Source organism: Salvelinus alpinus, chromosome 1 (assembly GCF_045679555.1).
Source record: "Salvelinus alpinus chromosome 1, SLU_Salpinus.1, whole genome shotgun sequence".
NCBI classification, from domain to species: Eukaryota; Metazoa; Chordata; class Actinopteri; order Salmoniformes; family Salmonidae; genus Salvelinus; species Salvelinus alpinus.
Genome location: NC_092086.1, coordinates 53,960,754 through 53,979,192, shown reverse-complemented (window position 1 = coordinate 53,979,192; position 18,439 = coordinate 53,960,754). Strand labels below are relative to the sequence as shown.

The window sequence follows — 18,439 nt, the reverse complement described above, 5'->3', positions numbered from 1 at the left end:
GCTTTAGCCTTCATTCAACACTATCAGTCACTCTGTCAATAAAATATGTTTTATTTCAAAGATGTGCTTTATTAACACTGAACGGGGCGGCAGGTGGTTCGAGCGTTGGACTAGTAATTGTAAGGTTGCAAGTTCAAATCCCCGAGCTGACAAGGTACAAATCTGTCGTTCTGCCCCTGAACAGGCAGTTAACCCACTGTTCCTAGGCCGTCATTGAAAATAAGAATTTGTTCTTAACTGACTTGCCTAGTTAAATAAAGGTAAAACATATATTTTTTAAACAGTCATGCTTCAGATTGAACTACCACATTAAAGGAAAGTCCCAACAGACTTGACGTTTGAGCCAAATGTGATCGCTGTGCCTTGCCTATTGAAACAAGTTTCTGGTTAACCCTACACAGAATCTGAAAAATGTGGTGTGCAATGTCCACAATATTTACCATGGCCCTCATTTGCTAATATAGAGCCCTGCAACATTGTATAAATAGGCTACTGTTTTATTAGTTTTCATATTCAATTTTGCCTGCTGAATTACTGCTTTCTGACCTCATGAAATGCATTGCTACAATGCAATTCTCCGCAAAGACATGTATTGTCATGTTTTGTCTTTGATCATGTCTTGTCCCTGTGCTTCCCTCTGCTGGTCTTATTAGGTTCTTTCTCTTTCTCTCTCTCTATCGTTCCGTTCCTGCTCCCAGCTGTTTCTCATTCTCCCTACGACCTCATTTACTCTTTCACACCTGTCCCCTATTTTGCCCTCTGATTAGAGTCCCTATTTCTCCCTCTGTTTTCCGCTCCTGTCCTTGTCGGATTCTTGTTTGATGTTTGCAGTTCCTGTGTCCTTGTTCCGCCCTGTCGTGTTCTTTTGCCTTCTTCAGATGCTGCGTGTGAGCAGGTGTCTATGTCAGCTACGGCCTGTGCCTTCCTGAAGCGACCTGCAGTCTGTGGTCGCGTCTCCAGTCGTTCCTCTCTATTGACGAGAGGATTTCAGTTTCCTGTTTTGGATTACCATTGATTTATATCCAGGAGAATCATTATTTGTTTTATACTGGAATAAAGACTCTGTTACTATTACGTCGCTTTTGGGTCCTCATTCATCAGCATAACAGAAGAATCCGACCAAGAATGGACCCAGCGACTACGGATTCTCGCAACACTGCCGTCGAGATCCAGGGAGCAATGCTCGGCAGACACGAGCAGGAATTGTCTGCTGCTCGCCATGCCGTTGAGACCCTGTCCGCTCAGGTCTCCGATCTCTCTGGACAGTTTCAGAGTCTTCGTCTCGTGCCACCAGCTACTTCCTGGTCTTCCGAGTCTCCGGAACCTAGGGTTAATAACCCACCATGTTACTCTGGGCAGCCCACTGAGTGTCGCTCCTTTCTCACCCAGTGTGATATTGTGTTCTCTCTCCAGCCCAACACATACTCAAGAGAGAGAGCTCGGATCGCTTACGTCATATCACTCCTTACTGGTCGGGCTCGGGAGTGGGGCACAGCTATCTGGGAGGCAAGGGCTGAGTGTTCTAACGTTTATCAGAACTTTAAAGAGGAGATGATACGGGTTTTTGATCGTTCAGTTTTTGGGAAGGAGGCTTCCAGGGTCCTGGCTTCCCTATGTCAAGGTGATCGATCCATAACGGATTACTCGATAGAGTTTCGCACTCTTGCTGCATCCAGTGACTGGAACGAGCCGGCGTTGCTCGCTCGTTTTCTGGAGGGACTCCACGCTGAGGTTAAGGATGAGATTCTCTCCCGGGAGGTTCCTTCCAGCGTGGACTCTTTGATTGCTCTCGCCATCCGCATAGAACGACGGGTAGATCTTCGTCACCGAGCTCGTGGAAGAGAGCTCGCGTTAACGGTGTTTCCCCTCTCCGCATCTCAACCATCTCCTCCCACCGGCTCAGAGACTGAGCCCATGCAGCTGGGAGGTATTCGCATCTCGACTAAGGAGAGGGAACGGAGAATCACCAACCGCCTTTGCCTCTATTGCGGTTCTGCTGGACATTTTGTCATGTCATGTCCAGTAAAAGCCAGAGCTCATCAGTAAGCGGAGGGCTACTGGTGAGCGCTACTACTCAGGTCTCTCCATCAAGATCCTGTACTACCTTGTCGGTCCATCTACGCTGGACCGGTTCGGCTGCTTCCTGCAGTGCCTTGATAGACTCAGGGGCTGAGGGTTGTTTTATGGACGAAGCATGGGCTCGGAAACATGACATTCCTCTCAGACAGTTAGGGAAGCCCACGCCCATGTTCGCCTTAGATGGTAGTCTTCTCCCCAGTATCAGATGTGAGACACTACCTTTAACCCTCACTGTATCTGGTAACCACAGTGAGACCATTTCCTTTTTGATTTTTCGTTCACCTTTTACACCTGTTGTTTTGGGTCATCCCTGGCTAGTATGTCATAATCCTTCTATTAATTGGTCTAGTAATTCTATTCTATCCTGGAACGTTTCTTGTCATGTGAAGTGTTTAATGTCTGCTATCCCTCCTGTGTCTTCTGTCCCCTCTACTCAGGAGGAACCTGGTGATTTGACAGGAGTGCCGGAGGAATATCATGATCTGCGCACGGTCTTCAGTCGGTCCAGAGCCAGCTCCCTTCCTCCTCACCGGTCGTATGATTGTTGTATTGATCTCCTTCCGGGGACCACTCCCCCTCGGGGTAGACTATACTCTCTGTCGGCTCCCGAACGTAAGGCTCTCGAGGATTATCTGTCTGTTTCTCTCGACGCCGGTACCGTGGTGCCTTCTTCCTCTCCCGCCGGAGCGGGATTTTTCTTTGTTAAGAAGAAGGACGGTACTCTGCGCCCCTGCGTGGATTATCGAGGGCTGAATGACATAACGGTTAAGAATCGTTATCCGCTTCCCCTTATGTCGTCAGCCTTCGAGATTTTGCAGGGAGCCAGGTGCTTTACTAAGTTGGACCTTCGTAACGCTTACCATCTCGTACGCATCAGAGAGGGGGACGAGTGGAAAACGGCGTTTAACACTCCGTTAGGGCATTTTGAATACCGGGTTCTGCCGTTCGGTCTCGCTAATGCTCCAGCTGTCTTTCAGGCATTAGTTAATGATGTACTGAGAGACATGCTGAACATTTTTGTTTTCGTTTACCTTGACGATATCCTGATTTTTTCACCGTCACTCGAGATTCATGTTCAGCACGTTCGACGTGTACTCCAGCGCCTTTTAGAGAATTGTCTCTACGTGAAGGCTGAGAAGTGCGCCTTTCATGTCTCCTCTGTCACTTTTCTCGGTTCTGTTATTTCCGCTGAAGGCATTCAGATGGATCCCGCTAAGGTCCAGGCTGTCAGCGATTGGCCCGTCCCTAAGTCACGTGTCGAGTTGCAGCGCTTTCTCGGTTTCGCTAATTTCTATCGGCGTTTCATTCGTAATTTCGGTCAAGTGGCTGCCCCTCTCACCGCTCTGACTTCTGTCAAGACTTGCTTTAAGTGGTCCGGTTCCGCCCAGGGAGCTTTTGATCTCCTCAAGAAGCGTTTTACATCCGCCCCTATCCTTGTTACTCCTGACGTCACTAAACAATTCATTGTCGAGGTTGACGCTTCAGAGGTGGGCGTGGGAGCCATTCTGTCTCAGCGCTTCCAGTCTGACGATAAGGTCCATCCTTGCGCTTACTTTTCTCATCGCCTGTCGCCATCGGAACGCAACTATGATGTGGGTAACCGCGAACTGCTCGCCATCCGCTTAGCCATAGGCGAATGGCGACAGTGGTTGGAGGGGGCGACCGTCCCTTTTGTCGTTTGGACTGACCATAAGAACCTTGAGTACATCCGTTCGGCCAAACGACTTAATGCACGTCAAGCTCGTTGGGCGTTGTTTTTCGCTCGTTTCGAGTTCGTGATTTCCTATCGTCCGGGAAATAAGAACACCAAGCCTGATGCCTTATCCCGTCTCTTTAGCTCTTCTGTGGCTTCTACCGACCCCGAGGGGATTCTCCCTGAAGGGCGTGTTGTCGGGTTGACTGTCTGGGGAATTGAGAGACAGGTAAAGCAAGCACTCACTCACACTGCGTCGCCGCGCGCTTGTCCTAGTAACCTTCTGTTCGTTCCTGTCTCTACTCGTCTGGCTGTTCTTCAGTGGGCTCACTCTGCCAAGTTAGCTGGCCACCCCGGCGTTCGGGGTACGCTTGCTTCTATTCGCCAGCGGTTTTGGTGGCCTACTCAGGAGCGGGACACGCGTCGTTTCGTGGCTGCTTGTTCGGACTGCGCGCAGACTAAGTCAGGTAACTCTCCTCCTGCCGGTCGTCTCAGACCGCTTCCCATTCCTTCTCGACCATGGTCTCACATCGCCTTAGACTTTATTACCGGTCTGCCTTCGTCTGCGGGGAAGACTGTGATTCTTACGGTTATCGATAGGTTCTCTAAGGCGGCACATTTCATTCCCCTCGCTAAGCTTCCTTCCGCTAAGGAGACGGCACAAATCATCATTGAGAATGTGTTCAGAATTCATGGCCTCCCGTTAGACGCCGTTTCAGACAGAGGTCCGCAATTCACGTCACAGTTTTGGAGGGAGTTCTGTCGTTTGATTGGTGCTTCCGTCAGTCTCTCTTCCGGGTTTCATCCCCAGTCTAACGGTCAAGCAGAAAGGGCCAATCAGTCGATTGGTCGCATTTTACGCAGCCTTTCGTTTCGAAACCCTGCGTCTTGGGCAGAACAGCTCCCCTGGGCTGAGTACGCTCACAACTCGCTTCCTTCGTCTGCTACCGGGCTGTCCCCGTTTCAGAGTAGTCTTGGCTACCAGCCTCCTCTGTTTTCGTCCCAGCTCGCCGAGTCCAGCGTTCCCTCCGCTCAGGCTTTTGTCCAACGTTGTGAGCGCACCTGGAGGAGGGTCAGGTCTGCACTTTGCCGTTACAGGGCGCAGACTGTGAGAGCCGCCAATAAACGTAGGATTAAGAGTCCTAGGTATTGTCGCGGTCAGAGAGTGTGGCTTTCCACTCGTAACCTTCCCCTTACGACAGCTTCTCGCAAGTTGACTCCGCGGTTCATTGGTCCGTTCCGTGTCTCTCAGGTCGTCAATCCTGTCGCTGTGCGACTGCTTCTTCCGCAACATCTTCGTCGCGTCCACCCTGTCTTCCATGTCTCCTGTGTCAAGCCTTTTCTTCGCGCCCCCGTTCGTCTTCCCTCCCCCCCCCCCGTCCTTGTCGAGGGCGCTCCTATTTACAAGGTACGGAGGATCATGGACATGCGTTCTCGGGGACGTGGTCACCAGTACTTAGTGGATTGGGAGGGTTACGGTCCTGAGGAGAGGAGTTGGGTTCCATCTCGGGACGTGCTGGACCGTTCGTTGATTGATGATTTCCTTCGTTGCCGCCAGGGTTCCTCCTCGAGTGCGCCAGGAGGCGCTCGGTGAGTGGGGGGGTACTGTCATGTTTTGTCTTTGATCATGTCTTGTCCCTGTGCTTCCCTCTGCTGGTCTTATTAGGTTCTTTCTCTTTCTCTCTCTCTATCGTTCCGTTCCTGCTCCCAGCTGTTTCTCATTCTCCCTACGACCTCATTTACTCTTTCACACCTGTCCCCTATTTTGCCCTCTGATTAGAGTCCCTATTTCTCCCTCTGTTTTCCGCTCCTGTCCTTGTCGGATTCTTGTTTGATGTTTGCAGTTCCTGTGTCCTTGTTCCGCCCTGTCGTGTTCTTTTGCCTTCTTCAGATGCTGCGTGTGAGCAGGTGTCTATGTCAGCTACGGCCTGTGCCTTCCTGAAGCGACCTGCAGTCTGTGGTCGCGTCTCCAGTCGTTCCTCTCTATTGACGAGAGGATTTCAGTTTCCTGTTTTGGATTACCATTGATTTATATCCAGGAGAATCATTATTTGTTTTATACTGGAATAAAGACTCTGTTACTATTACGTCGCTTTTGGGTCCTCATTCATCAGCATAACATGTATGAAAACTGTTAACTTGCTGGACAAAAAACATTCTTATTCATTTCACAACAGCATAATTAAGCATATATTTTTTACGTAGTAATTACACACTGATTACACTATCACTCGTATTACATATGTCACAACGATTCTTCGATACGTATGCTATGATGCTGCTAAAGTTGTCTCGCGCACCTACAGTGCTGGTCATAAAAAAAGCTAGCTAGCTGATGGATGCAAACAATGTTCTTCCACATAGAAAAACGACATAATATGTAGCTATAGTTGCTTGGCTAACTATATGGCTAGTTGTCATCATCTAAAATCACCATAATTTATAAAACAGTTCTTATTTGATTAATGGTGGTCCGACCTATCTATGTGAAGCTAGACACAATAAGGATTAGCCACAATAGTGGACTTTGAGGTTAAGAAAGAGAACCTCCCTCGTAGAGAACCTCCCTTCACATTTCTCACAGTCAATTGTGAATAATAACTCTTCAAATTTTTCCAGTGTAACGTCATGCAGAATCTGCATACCAACCAATTGATCTCAATCAGTTTCATGAGGATATGCATTTAGATTTTCTTGAGTTGTAGGCTACAGTTTCGTAGTAGCCTATTGTGTTGTTTTAAATGATGTACAATGGGTGAATTTTAGAGCAGATGGTGTTAACAAACTGTAGCATAGCCTACCTGTTTAGTTTCAATCAAATCACATATTTTGCCTAGCAGCACAATCGTCCTCAAATTTCATGAGAAATTCGTTTTTTTTTTTTTGTCTTACAGTAACGTTATACTACGCTATTATATTTGGTTCTGTTATGTAGAAAACTATCATTATGTGATCTTGCAGAAATAGATTCAACTTTGATCTAACTTTATTAAATGAGCACCATTCGCCACAGTAGGCTAGCCTGTTCTCTATGAATGGAGAGGAGACTGTGTGGAGTTGGGGGTCCTGCACATGTGCAGAAGCTTCAGGACCTTTAGCTGTTGGGAGGAAAGATCCGTTTATTACATTGCCTGTTTTTATTTCACATCATTCTTTCAATAATCTCACCAGTAAAATCATAACTAACCAACACTAACACTTTGATGAAATCAATTCACTTTAAGCTGTCACTGTAGGATCAATATTGGTTTGTTCTTTACCTCTAGAACACAAGTTGAAACTTCAGGAGGAGGAACCCAAGTGGTGGACCTGGTTTCAAGGACAGACAAGTCATTTCTACATTTGCGGCTTAATGAGGAAATAATGAAAATAATGAAAATCTTTGTTCCGTTGTTCTAGTTTTAGATGCACATTAGGATAACATTATGTGAACTGTAATGCTAATTAACTGTCTTGTGTGTGTGTGTGTGTGTGTGTGTGCTCGCGCACGTTAGGCTACGTTATGTGAGCTAGCTTCGAGCTAGCTATTCGCCCATCTCGCCCCGTTGCAATGGACCGTTTTCTGATCAAGAGAAGAGTGTTGATAGACATTGAAAATCCAGACCCAGACCCTGTCTCCGAGGGGGCCAAAGAAGAATAGGGAGATAAGAAAGATGAGTCGGAGAGAGAAACCTGTGAGCCACGACGCGAGGGAGCACCAGAGCAGTTCGTAGCTGCTAGATGCTCCCTCTGATTTAAACCAGTTAGTTACCTGTTGAAGAACCAAGGCGCTGTCTTCGGTGTTATCCAGCCACAAATGTTGGACAGCAGGATCGCTACTTCAATCGTAGATGGTATGAGGATTACAAATGGCTGGAATATTCTATTTCAAAGTGCTTTCTGCTTTCTGCTTTCTGCTTTCTGCTTTGCATGACGCCACTTTCAACGTCCAGGAAACCATGGCGGAGAGAAGGCGGCATTTACCCACGATGGCTACCAGAACTGGAAGAAAGTGACCAGTTTGTTCAAGACACTCAATGCTAGTGTTAAGCATAAATATGCAATGATAGCGTGGAATGAGTGGACTATTCAGAAAGAGTCTGGCTCAACAATATGCAATGCTCTAAGTGATGGACATTCGAAAATAGTCCGAGAGAACTGAGAGTATATGAGAGCAGTTGGAAATAAAAAAAGGAACAGGGCGATACAGTTAGGAGCACACTGGAGTTCCTGTCCATGCTTAAACCTTACAGAGACTACTTCGTGGACATCTATAAACTTTGACGCATTTCTGTCACATTGTCAGTAACCTCTGCGTCATGTGAGCGCAGTTTTTCCTGCATGCTGCGTGTAAAAACCTACCTGAGAAACAGAATGGCAAACACTCGACTCAGCAACCTTGCCTGCCTGTCCATACACGCAGAAATAACTCATTTGTAATGAACCACAACAACAGACGCATGTTCTTCTATAAAGCAACACTTGGTGAGTAACTGATTAATTTATTATAAATATGCCATAGCATATTATTATGTGGTATTAAGTTGGGTAATTTTGTATATTGTGCGCCTGTCGTAGCCTCATCTATTATTATGAATTTGCAACTGAAATGCCGTTTATTTATTGACAGAGCGCGCCTGTCCGGTGGTGTGGATCTGGATGGAACAAGAAGTCGGATGCATATTGTCGGCCAGTCGGCCTACAAGTATTTTTTTCAATAGAAATGTAATCACTAAGATTGTGATGATAGCCAGTTCGTTTTACAAGTGTGTGACACAGTTAACAGGCATAGATAGGCTAAATGCATTGCACTTCGGATATTATTCATTTCATTTCTGACGTTGTGATAAGCCATTTCATCCGAAACATTATTACCAATGCACAGTTGTCTGATTATGCATATTAAATAAATGCACTTCTTGTTGTTGTCGCATTTTGGATGTATTTTGTTGTTATTGTTATTGCTGAAAGACTTCAGTGCATGGGCCAGCCTGTGTTGCATGGGCGCTGTCCGGTGCTGATGAAAGACGTTTTGCAGGTGAAAGACGTTTTTGTCATTGCCTTGTGGTCACTTGTATTAGGCTTATAGCTATTTTGTTGAATATTCTTTGGCTAAATTCAATTAAAAACTACATTAATATCAATGTGCTGTGTGTCATATCTGCTTTTATTGAAAAAAAACGAGAACTTCCTTATAACTCTGAAGTCATGAAAATCGACTATCTTCTTAGCACCCCTGCGTATTGGGCAAGCCCCCCCCCCCCCCCCCTCAGCCTCCGGAGAGAAAAAATCCTGGCGCCGTGTCTGCTTGCAAGAACCCCGCGAAAAAATATTTCGGACTAACTTAGATCGAAAACCACGAAATGTATTTATTATGTGGGTAAATGTCTTAAGTTTGGGTATTATTTCGACTTCGACGATTTTGTTATCAGACTTTTTTATAAAGTAATTTTTTTTGCTGTTAAAAGCCTAGCTCACATATAGCTTATTCTCTCGAATAGCCTATATCTCAATATAATAACCTACATTATCGTGGTTAAACTACAATTCAACGCTGGGATTTGGTCGTCCAGAAGAAGGACCAGGCATGGAATTCCTTTGGCTGCATGTGCTAGAGTCTGAATAGTTAAAGTCCCCGCCTCCGTTAGGATAATCGGGGAAATTCTCCATACAGCTTTCCCTTTCCCAACTCCACATAAAACTCATTAACAGAACCAAAATGTTCAAACTCAACAGGAAAACTAAGAGCGAAGCAAACGACTATTTACAATGTATACAATGCAGAGTTGGACGTGTATTTTTCTTATTATTTGCAATATGCAGAGCGTGTGTCATGGCTGTGACTGGATACGACACCACTACGGTCACTTGAGCGCAGAATACCTTTCCCTGCTGGACCAGATGGTGAGTTATCAGCACACTGTAAGAGGAGACTGAATGCATGTATTAAGGACAGCAAAAACAACCAACCAAGCAAAATAGTCATATGTTTCATGTTTAGCCTCTGTGTTAGAAGACTGTAATCTATATTTGAATAGCCATATTAAAAGGGCGCTAGACTATAATGACAGAGCGATCACGAGAGGCTGTATACATTAGGCCTATACTGTCCTTGCAGTATAAGCTATACTTTTAGACGCGTGACTTAAAATACTATATTGGTTGTGTTCCAGGGAGGAGATATCACAGAGCAGGATGCCCCTGTCTTTTTCCCCGAATCACTTTACAGACCCATAGATGACGCCGAGGTAAAAACTCGAATTTTGACTTTTCATGTTCTGATATGCTTTAGTATAGCGGTCCAGCCCAGCCTCACATTCAATTCGCGCATATATGTACAAAATGTATTTCAGCAGATTTCGTGCGTTTTTGTGCATTTTTGGGGTGGTTCAATTCGTTTGAAAATACACGAATTTCTGTGCTACTTAATTCGTGCGAAAATACACGAATTTCTGTGCTACTTAATTCGTGCGAAAAGACACGAATTTAACCAGTAGGCGATACACAAGCCGTTGCAACAAACAAAGACGCGATCGCCTGTATTTATTTATTTTACGTTATGAATATATAGATATTTTGTATTTTTTTAACCATTTAACCATAAGAGGTTATATATATATTGTCTTTATTTAATCCCTATTAAAACATTGTGGTTTTATGCCTATATGTACTGTTTTCGATTTTTCTGAACAGACTTTTCAGGATAGAATGAATGTAAGCAATGCATGATGGTTAATGGTGTTTTATTCGGTTGTAGTTCCATGTATTTCTTAAAAAATAAACGTGTAAACCATTTTTATTGAACAGAATGTAACTGAAAATACAATGGCAGCCTTGCCATTGTCCATCAATAACAAAACATTTTTTTTTCGTATAACATTTGGGGAAACGTATGCAGTCATTGTAGTCTTACATTTTGTTGGCCAACCAAAATTACCAAAACGTTAACCCGTAATAAGGCTAGGGTGGCTGAGTGTAAATACATGGCTCTGAGTGTAAGCATCTTTTCACTAGAAACGTTCTTGTGTTCAAATTACCGTCAGTGCGAAATAGCTAGAAAGCTTTCGTATTTCCACTTGGCTGCACCTACGGTTACGATAACGATAAATCAAGTGCAATACCTGCGTCGACCTGTGTCGAGCAGCAAAACACCGGAAAGCTTCTAGCCTACCGGAAAGTTACAAGAAGAACAAGAATAGTTACCTCATCCGGTCATGTGACACTCTGGATGCCCCCTAAAAGCAATTTCAACCGTTTTGAAAAATGACGCCTGGTAACCCCAAAAAAATACCAGGTGCATGAAAAGTTTGGACTTAGAATATTTTTTGAAAACCTCCGTAAATCACTCAGGCCAGCACCCATTGATTTGGAGCGGTAGTATAGCGCTCCCAGAGCGGGTATGGAAGTCTGGATCCCCCCTAAAAGCATTTAAGGCTCTGTGTGTCTTTAAGCACCATACTTTTTCACTCCATCCTTGCTCTGTGTGTGTGTGTGTGTGTGTGTGTGTGTGTGTGTGTGTGTGTGTGTGTGTGTGTGTGTGTGTGTGTGTGTGTGTGTGTGTGTGTGTGTGTGTGTGTGTGTGTGTGTGTGTGTGCTTTTCTTTGACATCTGTTTAGCGAAATTACTGATTTACAGTTCATGAGGGTTGACACATTTAAAGTTTTGGAAAGATCTGACTTTTTTAAAACCTTCGAAACAGCACCTATGACCCCATTTTAAGGCACTTCCGGTTGGCACAGGAAGCTATAAGTAAATACATATCCTGATCGGGGTATGCTTTTACAGAATCCTGAGTTTTAAGTCTATACGTTAAGAACTGACTGATTTACACAGGGTTGAATGCACTATATATCACAAACTGCTGGTTGGGTATGGCAAAACACTTTTAGGGTGATTTTATCACTTCTGGTTGCTCCAGGAAGCTTAGAATCAACACAGGTAGACCTCATAGTGGCTTGATGGATTGTCATTGAAGACAGGTTCATAAGACATTCATAACCCACATAGGCTTCAGGTTGAATTTAGGGGTGCAGGCAATGTGTTCCTATGGGGTGAGATGTCATTGTAAACTGTTTGATGTAAACACCTTCTTTTAACTGTTAAGGGTTAATGCCACACGGTCAATGTTAGGCTTGCACAGAGACCTTAGGAACGTTCCTGAGGTCAAATTGTGCTTCTAAACCTTAACAGTTCTCTCTCTGTCTCCCAAAAGCAAAAGACTTGAAATGTAGGTCAAGGGTCATCTTCTTGTCACTGTCGCTGCGCTCAGACCGAGCAAGCTACGGTCAAGCGGGGCATCTCGTTGAACTCGGCACGGCTATGGTGATGTCATTTTTAGTGGTGATTTCAGAATGCTATTTTGGTGGTTTTTCACTGTTGAAACATATTGCAAATGCACAAAAGTCAACTAGCAAGTCAGTGTCCATCAGCCAATTAGATATTTTCAGACACCAAACTGATACCATCTGACTCCAAACTCACTTTTTCCAACTCGTTTAGAAGCCAACTATCACATATTTCAGAGCAGGCCCAAAATTCACAGCGCCTTCCATTTAAACCATAATAAAACAAATAATACGTAGTTATGTTCTAGCTGCGGATCCAGTTTTCACATTATGTTTAGCCCTATGTGAGGCGACCTCGAATCCCAAGTTTCGGCTCGATAGGTCATTCGGTGCACGAGCAAAACCTTAATTGGTGCTGAAATTCCACTTTTTTCCATGCCTTGCTACGGGGTCCTTGAATGAGCTATCGGACAGAAATGTCGGGGTCCGTCTCTATGGGCCGAGCCGGTTTCAATGCACCTAGTCTTGCAACTCTGGGACTTTTCTAAATGTCACCATTTTGTAATGGTCAAAATGAATTGAAGTCAATGCAAATGCACCGAGGCTTTTTATCGGTCCGAGAACCTTCTAGAGCCACATAACTCACCGTGCTTAATCGACCTGAGCTCTAGAACAGGTTTGTAAAGTTTCAGAACTCTAGGTCTGACGGTTCTTTAAAAGTTCAAACAAAAGTAACTATTGCAGGCACTGTCTGCCTCTAAGCCCCTCAGTGTGTCACTCCATCCTTTCTGTGTGGGTGTGTAAATTTTTCCTTGAAATCTGATGGGATGAATGACTGATTTACAGTTCATGAGGGTTGCCTATTCACATATATTAAGTTTTGGAAAGATTTGACTTTTTTAACCCTTCGAAACAGCCCTTTTGACACCAATTATGGCACTTCCGGTTGGCACAGGAAGCTGAAAGTAAACACATATCCTCATTGGAGTGGGCTTTTACAGAATCCTGAGTTTTAAGTCTATACGTTAAGAACTCACTGATTTACATAGGGTTGAATGCACTATTTCTCTCAAACTGCAGGTTGGGTATGGCAAACACTTTTAGGGTGATTTAAAATCGAATCTTTAGAATCGACACAGGTAGACCTCATAGTGGCCTGATGGATTGTCATCGAAGACAGGTTCATAAGGCATTATTAACCCACATAGGCTTCAGGTTGAATTTAGGGGAGCAGGAAATGTATTCCTATGGGGAGACATGTCATTGTAAACTGTTTGATGTAAACACCTTCTTTTAACTATTAAGGGTTAATGCCACACGGTCAATGTTAGGCTTGCACAGATCGGGAGGACCTTAGGAACGTTCCTGAGGTCAAATTGTGCTTCTAACCTTAACGGTTCTCTCTCTGTCTCCCAAAAGCAAAAAAATATGAAATTGAGGTCAAAGGGTCATTTGGGTCCTTCTTCTTGTCCCTGTCGCTGCACTCAGACTGAGCTAGCTACGGTCAAGCGGGGCATCTCGTTGAACTCGGCACGGCCTGGAGATAATGGCAATGCCATTTCAGGCTTTGTGTGTCTTTAAGCACCGTAGTTTTTCACTCCATCCTTTTATCCCCTTTTCTTCGTGGTATCCAATCGCTAGTAATTACTATCTTGTCTCATCGCTACAACTCCCGTATGGGCTCAGGAGAGACGAAGGTCGAAAGCCACGCGTCCTCCGAAGCACAACCCAACCAAGCCGCACTGCTTCTTAACACAGCGCGCCTCCAACCCGGAAGCCAGCCGCACCAATGTGTCGGAGGAAACACCGTGCACATGGCCCCCTTGGCTAGCGCGCACTGCCCCCGGCCCGCCACAGGAGTCGCTGGAGCGCGATGAGACAAGGATATCCCTACCGGCCAAACCCTCCCTAACCCGGACGACGCTAGGCCAACGGACCTCCCGGTCGCGGCCGGCTGCGGCAGAGCCTGGGCGCGAACCCAGAGACTCTGGTGGCGCAGCTAGCACTGCGATGCAGTGGCAGAGCTTCGAGACCCACTTAAAAAATGTTCGTCTGAACACACTGCAACTGGATCTGTAACTTTTTTTTTTTTAACTCCTTTTTGTGAACATGACCAATTTGTCAATGTACGATTTCTCTTAAATTACGATAGATAAATGGCTGGTTCTTTTTTTCCTGACACCGTATGCTTATGTACTTTGACGTGAAGCGGTCAAATTAGCACCCTACTTTACGTTTTTGACCTTTAATCCCAGAAAAATGGCCATAACTCAAAAAGCGTTGAGGCCTCGACGCCATCTTGTTCGGGGCCAACTGTCCATTACGTCTTCGAAATATTTTCCGTTTAGGAGAAAAGGCCACATGCATTTGCAATGTGCTTGTGCATTTGCAATATTATTTATTTTCCCTCTGGTGGGAATTTCCTAGACTGTGGAAAAATGACCAAAATGTGTTATTTTTATCAAACGGAAACCGAACGTCCGAGAGATTTAGTTTGATGACTTCCTGAAAGATCTCTCCCCCGCGCACGGCCCGACGCCATCCGCGAATTTTAGAAACGTTGCAGGACGTCTAGTAAGGGACCTTACATTTGCAATGTGGCGTTTCTCACTAACCATATGGCGAGTGCTAAAATGTTCCCTTAAGGTATGGAAAGGCCTTGGAAAGGCCATAAGTGTAAGCCAACATAATTCATTATTTTACATTAACATGTAATACATGCATTATGAAGAAAATTGTGTAATTTAGGCTCCACGAAATATGAAATGGGTTATGAAGAAAATCGTGTATGGTTGCCTACATGACAAAAAGGCGTTCTGATTACAAGTGCACCAGTATCCAAAGTATTAAGCGAAATCAAGCACAGAAAACAGCATTGGCATTAATAAAACAATATTTCCCACGAATTAAGTCGCAGGTAAATGTGCGTCTTTTCTCAAATTCTGTTCAGCAAGTCTAAAACAGTACATATAGGCATACAACGACACATTTTAAAACATGGTTAAACAAAGACAACATTTCTGTATATTCATGACGTTGAATTAGCCATTAAGAAGAACAAAAATGAAATATAAATTATCGCGTCTATATGGTTGTTGCAAAGGCTTGTGTCGCCTACTGGTTAAATTCGTGTCTTTTCGCACGAATTAAGTAGCACAGAAATTCGTGTATTTTCAAACGAATTTAACCAGCCCAAACCAGCACAAAAATGCACAAAAACGCACGAAATCTGCTGAAATACATTTTGTACATATATGCGCGAATTGAATGTGAGACTGTGTTGAGCGGTCGTGACCCAACGTTACATTGATGGCATAATTGAAGACTATACTGTTTCTAATCTTCTTTTTACATGTTCATGTGTAGTTTGAGGACCAAGTCAGATTCCGGAACGAGACCATCTATCAAATCACAAAACTGTTTGATGGGAATATGAAGGCTGTCACTTGGGACAAGAAAAAGCTGGACAATTTCCTCAACATTCTCGAACGCCAATTTGATAACCTTAAGTCCTGTGTAAGTAACGGGTCTATTTAAAGTATAATTAATCCCTGTTTCGGTCAGGGCTCTCCAACCCTGTTCATGGAGAACCTCCCTCCTGTAGGTTTTCGCTCCAACCCCAGTTGTAACTAACCTGATTCAGTTTATCAACCAGCTAATTAATCGGCTGTGCTAGATGAGGATTGTAGTGAAAACCTAAAGGACCGTATCTCTCCAGGAACAGGGTTGGAGAGCCCTGTTTAAGCTGTAGACTTCTAACTGTACAAGTGAGAAAATCTATGTGGGCTATTATGTTCAGTGGGAGGCTAATGTTTTAATCTTGTCCAACAGGTATCACCTGCCAAGATACCTGAGAGGAGACTGAAACGTTACTTCAAGAAGTTGAATAGGATGGTTCTGAGAAAAATGGTGAGTTTGTTTTCGGATGGCAACGTGTTTAATACATCTAATCAAATGAATATAAACTAGACTAAGCAGGAGCAGTTTTTAAACATTTTTTGGGTTCTAGGGCCATATGTATTAAGCATCTCAGAGAAGTGCTGATCTAGTATCAGGTCTCCTCTGCCTTATTTATAGGGATCTAAAAGACAATACTGATCCTAAATCAGCACTCCTACTCTGACATGCTTCATACATTATTATTATTATTATTACATACGGCCCCAGCCCTTTGTTGTTCAAGACAATATGATCATTATATGACTAGAAAGTCCATACCACTAATATATAAATTTCCCTTTGTTTTTCAGAACTACAGTGCACTGGCATGGGAGCTCATCAGGAAAGAGACGAAACATCATCTGCAAAGATTGGATATTTTTCAGGCAAAGATTCACTGATCATCCAGACTCATCTCAGAAGCTACGCCCTTACCAGTTTATAAAGCATGAATACAATCATGTGGGACCCTGTCAGTCTATTTATTATATTTAAATGCATCATTTATTGTTTTTAATTTTTATACATTTCCCTTTTGTACCTGTGTTGAACAAAACTGTATTACCTGTTTACTTAAAAACCTGTTGAAAAATTAATATTGAAAACGTGTCTATTTGAATTTTACTGTGTCTCTTTCTGCTTTTTCAGTGTCTCACACTTATTCTCAGTGGTGGAAAAAGTACCCAATTGTAATACTTGGGTAAAAGTAAAGATACCTTAATAGAAAATAACTCAAGTAAAAGTAAAAGTCACCAAGTAAAATTCTACTTGAGTAAAAGTATTTGGTTATACTTAAGTATCAAAAGTAAATGTTATTGCAAAAATATACTTAAGTATCAAAGTAAAATTATAAAGTATTTCCAATTCCTTATATTAAGCAATCCAGACGTCACCATTTTCTTGTTTTCTTAACCAGAGATAGTAGGGATGACCAGGGATGTACTGTTGATAAGTGCATGAATTGGACAATTGTCCTGTCCTAATAAGCATTCAAAATGTTATGAGTACTTTTGGTTGTCACGGAAAATGTATGGAGTAAAAAGAACAATATTTTCTTAATGTAATGAAGTAAAAGTAAATGTAGTCAAAAATATAAATAGTAGAGTTAAGTACAGATACCGCAAAAATGTCTTAAGTAGTTCTTTAATGTATTTTTACTTAAGTACTTTACACCACTGCTTATTCTACATGTTTGACCTGTTTAATACTTAGAAATGCGCCTGTTGTAGACAGACAGGGTGTCTGAGGATTGCTCTCACAAGGTCGACTCAGCGGGAGGGAAAATATTGTCTGAACACCCAGACTGTGGTTGCCAGGTGTTGTCCTCCTCCGCATCCGGTCTCTGAGAGCAAACGCTTTGCTGAGAAAGGAGACACTTGGTTATCTTTGTGTAACCCGAAGCGATAGTATAAATATTCCTGAGGGGGAAATACCTCGTTAGTGCTTCTGACTAACTTCCACATGAAGCGCTGTTTGTCTGTAATCTCTCCGCTGGCGTGAATAAACATACATTCATTTAAGCTTGACTTTGGGGTCCTTAGTGGTAATTTCCACGACTTGTGAATGAAATCTATTTTGTATACATTTTCCAAATTTCGTTCTTGTCTAAAACCAATGACAGTGGATTTATCTAACCATCTGAGGGATGCAGATTAAACTTGTTGCTGATCGTCAGTCACATGATAATTCTACTTTAAGTTTATACACCACATGACCAAAAGTATGTGGACACCTGCTCATCGAACATCTCATTCCCCCCTTTGCTGCTATAGTAGCCTCCACTCTTATGGGAATGCTTTCCACTAGATGTTACTTGGAACATTGCTGCGGGGAGTTGCTTCTATTCAGCCAAAAGAGCATTAGTGAGGTCGGGCACTGATGTTGAGCGATTAGGCCTGGATCGCAGTCGGTGTTCAATTTCATCCCGAAGGTGTTCAATGGGGTTGATATCAGGGCTCGGTGCAAGCCAGTCAAGTTCTTCCACACCAATCTCGACAAACCATTTCTGTATGGACCTTGCTTGGCGTACTGGGGCATTGTCAGGCTGAAACAGGAATGGCCTTCCCTAAACTGTTGCCACAAAGTTGGAAGCACAGAATTGTCTAGAATGTCATTGTATGCTGTAGTGTTAACATTTCCCTTCATTGGAGCTAAGGGGCCTAGCCCAAACCACGAAAAACAGCCCCAGACCACTGTGCCTCCTCCACCAAACTTTACAGTTGGCACTATCCATTCGGGCTGGTAGCGTTCTTCTGGTATCCGCCAAACTCAGATTTGTCCATCGGACTACCAGATAGTGAAGCACGATTCATCACTACAGAAAACGTGTTTCCACTGCTCCAGAGTCCAATTGCAGTGAGCTTGACACCACTCCAGCCAACGCTTGGCATTGCGCATGGTGATCTTAGGCTTGTGTGCGGCTGCTCGGCCATGGAAACCCATTTCATGAAGCTCTCGAAGAACA

The 18,439-nt window shown here is 43.8% G+C and overlaps 1 protein-coding gene across 1 annotated transcript; it reads left to right on the top strand.

Moving 5' to 3' along the window:
- Positions 1-9,520: 9,520 nt before the first annotated feature.
- Positions 9,521-16,376, top strand: LOC139580652 (interferon a3-like). The gene is made up of 5 exons (XM_071409539.1): positions 9,521-9,655; positions 9,925-9,999; positions 15,403-15,552; positions 15,868-15,945; positions 16,287-16,376. The coding sequence occupies exons 1-5, from the start codon at positions 9,521-9,523 to the stop codon at positions 16,374-16,376; spliced, it is 528 nt and encodes a 175-aa protein (XP_071265640.1).
- The last annotated feature ends 2,063 nt before the right edge of the window (positions 16,377-18,439 follow it).